The 10,327-nt window shown below is 42.5% G+C and overlaps 1 protein-coding gene across 1 annotated transcript in view; it reads right to left on the minus strand.

Moving 5' to 3' along the window:
- The window catches only part of lrp1ab (low density lipoprotein receptor-related protein 1Ab), a 118,659-nt gene that overhangs the window by 10,266 nt on the left and 98,066 nt on the right, over window positions 1-10,327 (minus strand). Inside the window, exons 56-75 of the mRNA XM_050063782.1 lie at window positions 9,764-9,947; window positions 9,584-9,669; window positions 9,358-9,477; window positions 9,036-9,223; window positions 8,714-8,919; window positions 5,685-5,873; window positions 5,156-5,304; window positions 4,807-4,900; window positions 4,546-4,662; window positions 4,274-4,393; window positions 3,554-3,676; window positions 3,336-3,461; window positions 3,118-3,234; window positions 1,832-1,938; window positions 1,380-1,512; window positions 1,077-1,199; window positions 831-953; window positions 597-734; window positions 324-461; window positions 61-180 (exon numbers count right to left, since the gene is read on the minus strand). Coding sequence (XP_049919739.1) covers window positions 61-180; window positions 324-461; window positions 597-734; window positions 831-953; window positions 1,077-1,199; window positions 1,380-1,512; window positions 1,832-1,938; window positions 3,118-3,234; window positions 3,336-3,461; window positions 3,554-3,676; window positions 4,274-4,393; window positions 4,546-4,662; window positions 4,807-4,900; window positions 5,156-5,304; window positions 5,685-5,873; window positions 8,714-8,919; window positions 9,036-9,223; window positions 9,358-9,477; window positions 9,584-9,669; window positions 9,764-9,947 — 2,701 coding nt within the window. The remainder of the gene's footprint in view (window positions 1-60; window positions 181-323; window positions 462-596; window positions 735-830; window positions 954-1,076; window positions 1,200-1,379; window positions 1,513-1,831; window positions 1,939-3,117; window positions 3,235-3,335; window positions 3,462-3,553; window positions 3,677-4,273; window positions 4,394-4,545; window positions 4,663-4,806; window positions 4,901-5,155; window positions 5,305-5,684; window positions 5,874-8,713; window positions 8,920-9,035; window positions 9,224-9,357; window positions 9,478-9,583; window positions 9,670-9,763; window positions 9,948-10,327) is intronic.

A 10,327-nucleotide genomic window follows, 5' to 3' on the forward strand; every position in this document is an offset into this window, starting at 1 on the left:
TTTAAAAAGTAGCTTGAAAGGACAGGCAGAGTATAAAACAGATGCAGTTCTGGTCCTCACTGTCGGCCTTGCAGGTGTCATTGATCCTGGTGAAGTACTTGTGGCAGCTGCATTTGTAGGAACCTTTGGTGTTGTTGCAGATGTGGGAACACACTCCGAACTGCAGACACTCATTCTTATCTAAAAATGGAGAGCCAGAGGAAAGTCATATTAAACAGACAATTATAACTGCCCAGCTCCTCACCTCCAAAGCGTTAACATGCGCTATGATTTAGATAATTGAAGTGAGTCATCGGTTGTCAGGTGAAGTGTTCATGGTTTACCTCCACAGGTGTGGTGTCCTGTCTTCTGGAAGCCTGGTTTGCAGGAGCAGAAGGAGTCTGTGCCGTTGGTGACACAGTGGGCCTCGTCTCCGTCACCACACTGAGTCCTGTTACTCCTACAGTCATTTAGTTTGGTGTCTAAACACAAAAACAAGTCAAACATGAGTCTGTGAATTTTTAAAATTTAAGGGATGATCCTGCTGATGCTTAAACAGATCTAACATCAGATCTGTGATGTGCTGTGATACAGAAATCAGTTTTGACATGAGGCACCTGTCTTGCAGTTGATCTCATCAGAGCCATAGTCCTCACAGTCGTTGAAGAAGTTACAGCGCAGAGTGGAGCTGATGCATCTGCCGTTGGCACAGAGGAACTCATCTTTTTCACATGTGGGAACAGCTGGAGGAGCCTCTGTAGACATATGACAGCACACACACACACAATCTGTTTAATCAAAGACGAGAAAGAGGGGGAATTCACAGCGATCTGAAAAGCTGTACAACTTACGGCAGTTCAGTTCATCTGACTTGTCGCCACAGTTGTTGACACCATCACACCTCTTTGACACTTGCAGACACACACGGTCGTTTTGGCAGCGGAAAGCTCTGGTGGGAGGACACTGGAACTTCCCTAAGAACCGAACAGATAAATGACAAGAGGGACGAAGAAAGTAGAGGAGAGAAAATAGGTCAGGACAAAAGATGAAGACTGAGAGACATTTAGCATGTGTGTGAATCACAAGGCTGCACTCACTGCACTCTTCGGGATTCTCATCAGAGTTGTCTCCACAGTCATCCTCCCCGTCACACTTCCAGGCGAGGGGTTTACACAAAGTGTTGTTACACTGGAATTCATCCAGAGGGCAGAGACGACCAGCTGAGAAAAACAGGAAGACATCTTTACTACTTCTGTGGTAGATACATCTTTTCATGGCATTTGCCTTTAGGTGTTTCACATTCATACATATAGGCAGACATGGTTAAAAAAATCTGATAAGAATAGTAGTAAAAATAAATAAAGTCAAACCAACACATATAGACACAAACATGCACTTACTAGCACTGCCACAGTTCTCCTCATCGCTGCCGTCCATGCAGTCGGGGTCAGCGTCACACCGCCAGCGGATGGGGATACAGTGTCCGTTCTTACACTGGAACTGGTCGTTGTCACACTTCAGATCACAGCCATTCTGAAGAAACATCATAATCCACAGGATCAGCTTTTATTTTTTATTAGATATTTTTTGGGCATTTTTTGCCTTTAATGGACAGGACAGTTAAGTGTGAAGGGGGGAGAGAGAGAGGATGACATGCAGCAAAGGGCCACAGGCTGGACTCGAACCCGGGCCGCTGTGGCAACAGCCTTGTACATGGGGCGCCTGCTCTACCACAAAGCCACCGACGCCCAGAGGATCAGCTTTTATACTCTAAATACATACAATGTAGCTTTTTTTCCAGATTAATACAAAACATTATGTTAAAGGACACTGAGACTTTAAGTTTCTTCACCTCATCAGATCCATCAGCACAGTCGTGGTCTCCATCACACTTCCACCTCCCGGCAATACAGCGGCCGTTCGTGCAGGCAAACTCGCTTTCTGAACATTGTCGAGGCACTACAGAGGATGAAAGACAAGGTGACAAGGTCAGTGACATAACACACGATTAAACACTCCTAACAGTGAGCTATGGCTGCTCTAGCCTTCAGCACAAAGACAGGACAAGGGTTAAAATAGCCACAGAGAAAGACTCTAGACTTGTGATGCACAGATCAGCTCTGACATCATTCCAATCCGCATGTACACATAAATCATCCACCCACAATCCACCCGAATGAATTATCTTCTCTGATTTACAGGCCCACACTCTACCAGTCCCTGTGGGCTATGTTGCTTTTTTAATTATGCATTGTTTTGATGTATGAGTGTTTTCTTTAACAATTTAATGATTAGAGAGGCTGCTCTCAGTAACTGTGACTGTTTCCATGTGCGCAGTAATGTCACTGCAGCAAATATGGTGGGACATGTGAGCAGCAAATCTAAAAACTGTAACTTGACAGGAAACAGAACTAAACATTTAGCTTCTGTAAAAGTGAAGTTACGCTGCTGATCCTCATGCATAAATGCACACAGCATCTCTCTTAATGGAGGTGCACTTTTAGTTTCTGCTGCTGTGATGCTGCAAGTATTAAACTGACTCAATATCATGAATTAGCATGATCATATTACCCTGTTTTTAAAGAAATGAACATTTATTTACAGTATAAGTTCTTTAAGATATAACTGCAAACCGCGCATCAGTACTGTAAACACTGCAGGAGGTGACATGAAAGAATGAAAGGAGGTCATTAACATCAAATATAAAGTCTTATGCAGTGGCATCTTGTGGCAGTAGAGACTAAGAGCACCAATGTCACAAAGTTAATCTGTCAGAGCTCAGCTTGCAGACTCTCACAAGAGGGTGGGGATCACAGCTGGACAGGAGCATGAGAGTGGACACGGCATGGACACACAGCAGAGAGGTGACATATGAAGGTGGAGTGACTTACCTCTGGCTCATGCCAACAGGACAGTATGAAATGAAACAAACATCAGATGAGGTGAGATGCATCAGAAATGACAGAGAATGGATGTTAGTGCTGAACGAGTAGCTTGTATGCACAGTTAACAGGTTAGAGGTGCAAAGTGAGTATGCTACCAGTGGACAAGTTATGAGTGTAAGTGACACTGGACGAGGTGAGATAACAAATGTTGACAGTATGGTGGAGTTGTCTCCAAGCTGAAAGTGACACCTACTACACTTGTCTTCATCCGAGTTGTCCCCACAGTCGTTGTCATAGTCACACTGCCAGCGACCTGGTACACAGCGGTTGTTCTTACATCTGAACTGGTACGGCTCACACGTCCTCTCAGCTGTACAAATCACAGAAAATGTTACAGTCAATACAATAAAATCAGCAACAACACAAGCCTAAAATTGCCTCTTCTTTTCTAAAAAGAGATGATATTCTTACCACACTCCTCTTTTGGCTCATCTGACGCATCACCGCAGTCATCCTCGCCATCACACTTCCAGCGAGCAGGGATGCAGCGACCAGAGTCTTTGCATCGAAACTCGTCCACACCACAAGTCATCTGGGCTGGAGAGGGAAACATTTGGGGGTGGTTACACTTAAGAACTAATCAGGATGACTCAGAATAAACAAAATGCTAAATAAAATGAAAGTCTTACTGCAGTTGGCAGGCTCATCAGATCCGTCCACACAGTCATTGTCACGGTCGCACACCCAGACTCGAGGTATGCAGCGTTTGGTGATGGCACACTGGAACTGGGTGGGTGCGCACGTGACCTCAGCTGTGGGAGAGAATGACAGATTTATAGTTACTACGTGAAATAAAGCATCAAAGTGACAGAACAGCATATCAGCGCAGGCATTATAGTATATATAAAAGCCCATATCTGCCAGTGTGATGGAAAAAAGATCCCGAAAGAGTAATGAGGAACTTACTTGAAATAATGAGTTGGTTTCTCAAAGTAATGAGAAACATTCTCGAAATGATGACTTGACTCTCAAAGTAATAAGTCAGTATATCAAAATAATTAGAAGCTTTCTCCAAATAATGAGTTACCATGTCAAAGGAATGAGTTTGTTTCTCAAAATAACAACATAGTATATCAAAATAATGAGAAGCTCTCTCTAAATAATGAGTTAGTATCTCCAAAAAATGAAACACTATCTCAAAATAATGATTTAGTATCTCAAAATAACTTAAATATCTCTGAATAGTAAATGAATCTCTCAAAATAGTGACTTACTTATCTCAAAATAATTAGACACATCCTCAAAATAATGACTTTCGGGAGCTTTTTTTTTATTGCACTGGTGAAATCAAACTTTCATAAAATATATAATGTAATTAAAGGGGGTAAAAAATAGAAGCTTCTACTCACGGCAGTCCTTCTCGTCCTCTCCTTCTCCGCAGTTGTCCTGGCCATTACAGCGGAAGATACCTGGGATGCAGCGGCTTGGGTGGGAGCATTTGAACTGGCTGGGCAGGCACACGTGAATATCTGTAGTAAAAAGAAACAAGTAGCAGATTTGAGCAATAAAGAGGTGATGGTAGTGTACAAGAAAAAAAATATACAGGGCAGGATGCAGATTATATCAAATGTGTCAGACTATTATCTGGGGATGAAATGCATTTTTTTTAAAAAAGACATACCGCAGTTGGCTTCGTCAGAGTTGTCCTGGCAGTCGTTGTCTCCATCACAGATGTAGGCGGGGTTGGTGCAGATGCCTGTGCCACACTGAAACTGCCCTGGCCTGCATTTGAACTCAGCTGAAATGGGGAAAAAAAAGGCATAAATTGTAAGGGTCACAGCAAAATATTTAATCCCAATACCAAATCAAAACAAATCCCAAACATGTCACATGTTACAGGAATGTGACAAACCATCGTCTCCTAATTATGTTAAACACTTACGGCAGTCTGCTGGCTCATCCGACCGGTCACCGCAATCGTCCTCTGTGTCACATTTCCACCAGAAAGGAATGCACTTGTCATTCTTGCACACAAACTGCATTAGGAAGAAGAAAAATTAATCAAAGAGATGATGGGGCATAACACCAGAGCTCCTCTGCTTCGACGCTGTTAACAAAGCAGGAGCTAGATACTGTAGCACTGGGCAGCCAGCCAGCTGTCAATACACAATCACCAGGCATAAGCAGTTCATCAAACAAGACACAGCGAGACACGGAGATATGAAAATCCACTTATCAACTGTAGTCACTCCGTCATATTCACAGTGATGATGTTTACACAGCCTCCTCACCTGGCTGGCCGTGCAGTTGGACATGCAAGTGCGCTGATCGTTGGCCAGGTAGAAGTTGGTGGGGCAGGCACACTTATAGCCTCCTCCAGGAGAGAGGAGACAAAGGTTACTGCAGCCGCCATTGTTCGTCTGGCACGGGTGGTCGAGCACTGGAAAAGACAAGGAAAAAAGGGAGGTGTTTTAACGTCTGGCTGCACCAATATGTTTTTCAGCACAAGGTTTAATGATAACTGGATTAAAGTAGGGAAAATAATAGTTATGTTTTTGACAGTGTGTGTCTTTGCATCTTCATATTTATTAACACATACAATGTATTCCTACACCGTAACACACTTAAATGCCTTTTAAAATCTTCTTTGGACTAGATGACTACCATTCTCATCTTTTTATACACAGCCAACATCTGGACCAGTGCTCCAGCTAAAGATTTATTTCACAAGTACAAACATACATAGCGGGTGTACAATGACCTGTGACTATGTGAACTAGGGCAGTCATTGCTAGATGCTTCCTACAGTGCGTCTCTTACCTGGGGGCTGGCGGTAGGGATGGTAAATGTGGATGTCCATGGGCCGATGCAGGGTGCTGATCAGGGTGGTCTTGTTGGTACCCAGAGACTTATGAGCTCTGTTGATGGACTTTGTCTCCCAGTCGGTCCAGTAGATGTGCTCCTCAAATAGGGTCATGGCAAAGATGTGGGGGATGTCTTGGCTCAGAACTGCAAAGAAACAGAAAACATTAAATCATATTATCCACAAGCCGTTAGGTTCAGTAAATCTATCACACTAAAAGTTTCCTACTGTGAGCCCATATTTATATTCTGTAAAAATGTGTGTGTTGGTAAGACATATTGTGTAGGTTCTGATGTTATTTCATTTTACACAACAGTTGCTGTATTTTTCTTATATTACATAGTAGTAAACTATGCTACAGTTATGTTAATATTTACAATTATTTCTGTGTTAGAATACAGGTATAAGTTGTTTATGACAGGTATGATGCTGTAAGGCCGTTAACTGTGCATGACAAGATGAGACTTGTAAAAAGTTGTGCTTAAAGATAACGTGAAATTTACCTAGGTCTGGATCATAAGAAGTTTTAAACTCTCTTGTGCAGTGTTATATTGTGTAATAACCTGTAATATGTAACAATACATAGGAATAGAACATCATGTCAATAGTGGACTAGAACCTGGGTATGTTCAATGACCACTAAAACTACTGTTATCCTAAGTAATGAATTTGTATAACTAACAAATACACTTTCTGTGTCCAAAAATCTATCTTTTCCTGATATGTTGACATTTTTAGCTTAAAAAAATCTCGTCAATAGCAAACACTCTGCTTTCCCAAAGAGAGGGACTTGACGTGTGCATGAGAAGAGGAGGAGAGGTGTGCATACAACGAAATTATACTAGCGTCTAATCAAATAAATATGAGGAACTGGTAAATATCTGACTTTTCCCATTCATAAAACAACAAACAACATCAAATTTTCATGATATCCTAGAAATTCATTGACCAATGGAAACCTTAACAAAAATAATAATAATAATAATTTTAGTAATTAGACTTTCCTCAAAGAGAAACTGTTGGGACAGCCTTGCACTGTAATTATAAATCAGAGGCAGGGTGGGGAGCACAGCTATAGTGGCTCCATGCTATCTTGTTCTTACGTAATAGTTTCTACACCTCATTTGGCTTTACACTCTAATTGCACCTTTTTCTGCTCCTATATTCTTAACGTTTTGTGTGTTTGCTCTCTGTATTTGAGGTTGGCGCATTATGGAAACACACCATTAGTTTCTGTTGTAAAACACAGCAATCCAAATACATCACACACGCATGGATCCGCACACACAAGAAGACACATGAAGCACGCAGTTCAAAACACCTAGGTGACCATGGTTTCAGTATTGATTATAACAAGTGAGGTGCTTTAAAGGACTAAAATGTTGTTAGCATGTTTTACGACATCGGGTCGAACTGTTATATTAGTCAGATTAGCATGAAGCTCCCTTTGGTCAATCCTTATCTGAATTCAAACAAGTCTTGTTCTGCAAACACACAAGGGGCCACACTGGTGTTTGTGAACGTGTGTGTGTGTGCACGTGTGTGTATCTAAGGATGGCTGAATATCTCCCTGGACAAACCACTGATGGTCTGACACAACAAGCTAATACAAGATTGTCAGATGTTCTATTATGAATTGTAATTCTGTATATAAAGTAGTTTTCCTCCATCATCGCACGCTCATAGTACAATGCTCTCTAACAAGTGTTTTACACTATTTTACATGTGTATTCATTCTTCATTCAGAGACTGCTGGGATGCATCTATATGTGTTGAGCAGAGCTTAGCGAATAAAACAATACAGACGCCCGTTGCACTCCAGAATTCTTCTGCACGCCTGGTTGGCTCACAATATCAACTATTGTAGCGAGTGTGCTAAACAACTGAGCACTATGCAGACGTCATACATGCTCGAAGCCTCACTGATCGGAACAAAAAGGGCTTCTGTCCCCTGGGCCTGTGCTGCAGGACTCCAGCCCAGCGGGTAACCATCTGACCTGCCTGCTTATGCTTGGTGGCTCCCAAACAAGTATGTGAATGTATGCATGACTATGTGACAAGAGGAAACTCATTCAGACAGTTGACAAGCCCATTAGCCCGTCACCCCACAAAATGTAGCCACAGCAAAACCTAATCGGCTGAATATTCAGTTTCTTCTGCACTTCCTTGTTTCACTGCCAGAGTGGTTTTGTCATAAATCATTTCTCCTGTTAAGTGGACAGGATGAAAACCACTTAAAGCGTCCCAGTTCCCCATCAGCTCTATTTATATGACTTAATCAATAAATGCATCAAAAATACTGCCTTGAGTAAGTCCTCTGTCTATTTCAAGCTAAAGTTGCGACTGTGGCATTCGACAGCTTCCTGCCTCCATAACTTTTCATTTTAATGTTACTTTGAACTTACTAAAAACATTCAATCGCACACACACATATCTTACGTCACTGCAGACCAATATTTAGACTAATACATGCAACTGGAGTCCCACATTGTCAACAATCAGTTGAGAAAGTATGGTTCAGCAATATGAAGAAAATCAAATGTCACAATATTTTAACTAAATAACCCTGAAAAAGAAATTGTGACAATACTGTAGGTTTGACTAGGGTTGGTGCTTTCACCAAATGTATACGCAGTGAGATTTTTGGTAAATAATCATCGGCTAGCGGACTTATATGAAGCCAAAGTAAAACACATGAGACTTAAAATTCTACCTTGGGTGGGCTTTGTTGTCTTCAAAATTTATTGTTTCTGTAAAATAAAACTAAATAAAAGCTTTGTTTCCACAGAGGGCAATGGTTTTCAGTTTATAAAATTAATGGGAGGTCTGAGTCACTACGACATGTAGTTACACTTGTGGGGATATAACATACAACATAATATGGATATATTGCCCAGCCCTATGAGAAAGTGTCACCAAGTTGCTCTCAGTGTGTAAAGGCAGTAAGAAAACTGTGTCTGTGTAGGAGTGTGGACTTGTTTGTTACCTGTGTGTCTGTTGGTGCCATCCAGGCTGGCAAACTCAATGTAGTCCTCTCTGGCATCAGCCCAGTATATACGGTCGTTGATGAAGTCCAGGGTTAGTCCATTGGGCCACGTAATCTTATCCTCTATGATGACACTTCTGTTTGTGCCGTCCATACCGATTCTCCCAATGTGAGGGTTGTCGCCCCAGTCAGACCAATACAGGTAGCTAAGCAGCACAGGGATAAAGATAGTGTTACAGTGACAGTATTTAAACACAGCTCAGCAGTTACCATCAGAGTGTTTTAAGAGCCTGTAAAATATAATATCAGTTGTGCTTCTCACCCATAGCGAACATCCACAGCCACAGCACGAGGTTCCCTCAGGCCATTGTTCACCAACACAGTCCGGTAGGCCCCATTGAGTTTCGACACTTCGATGGTGTCCCGGCCTTTGTCACACCAGTACAAGTTCCCGCCAACCCAATCCACTGCCAAGCCATCTGGGTTACTCAGGGAGGTCCGGTGCAACACCTGCCAAGTCAGTCAGTTACAAGGTTACACAATGATAAAGTTTCTAGTCAGAGACTCACACAAAATTTTAATCAAGCGAGGTAAACAGTATTTATCCTCATGTGTTGGCTGGCTAAAAGGGTTTCCTCACTGACCTCCATGTTGCTGCCATTCATACGCATGCGTCGGATCATGCTGCCCTGAGTGGTCACATCTGTCCAGTAGATCATCTGTTCTGCATAATGGAAGTCCAGTGCCACTGCATTATTCAGACCCTGAAACAAAGGAGGGTACAATATTAACAGGTGAATGGAGCGCAAACAATAAGAGCTTCACCTTGTTGTGTTTCAGTGGGTCAAACTGAGAACCAGTGTGTCTCACCTGTTTAATAAGAGTGTAGTTGGAACCGTCCAGGTTGAGTTTTCTCAGGTAGTACCGGTTAGCAAAGATCAGGTAGGGCTCCTCTTCTACACACATATACAAGACAGAAAACATTTGCTTCAGGATTGAATTGGCTGTAAGCAACCAGCAAAAAGCAAAACCCACACAAACGAGCCTCACCTGACGTGGACTTGCAGATGGTGGGGTCGTTGGGGCTGAGTTCAAAGCCATCCACGCAGAGACAGTGGAAGCTGCCGTGTGTGTTGATGCAGCGCTGAGAACAGGGGTAGGTGGTTGTGCACTCGTCTATATCTACACACGTCTTCCCATCCCGCTTAAGCTGGAAACCAGGATGACACCTGCACTGAAGGGGCCAAGAGCACAGGAGAGATGTCAAAATCTCACAGCCTGCAGGTTCTGGCACTTCTCACTTTTAGTAAGGACCAATTACAAGGGGCTGCCACTGCCTGTCACAAAACCTCTGTCAGTCAACCTGATACACTTGCTTTTCCTTTCAACAAAAGCCAAACTTCCAATGTAGAGTGGTACTAATATCTCAACACTGTCATGTAGTGCGCATGCGCCCGCGCGTGCAGCCTGTTGCAGTCGCTCCTGCTTGTTTTCTTGGTTTTCTTACTTTTTTGCTTTATTAAGTTTGGTATTTGTGCTGGCTTTTTGAGATTGTCATTTTGAAACTGCGCCCTCTCAAAACATGCTGATTGAGAGAGTTGTACTCGTTTTCCT

The sequence above is a fragment of the Epinephelus moara genome, chromosome 16 (genome assembly GCF_006386435.1).
Source record: "Epinephelus moara isolate mb chromosome 16, YSFRI_EMoa_1.0, whole genome shotgun sequence".
Lineage (NCBI taxonomy): Eukaryota > Metazoa > Chordata > Actinopteri > Perciformes > Serranidae > Epinephelus > Epinephelus moara.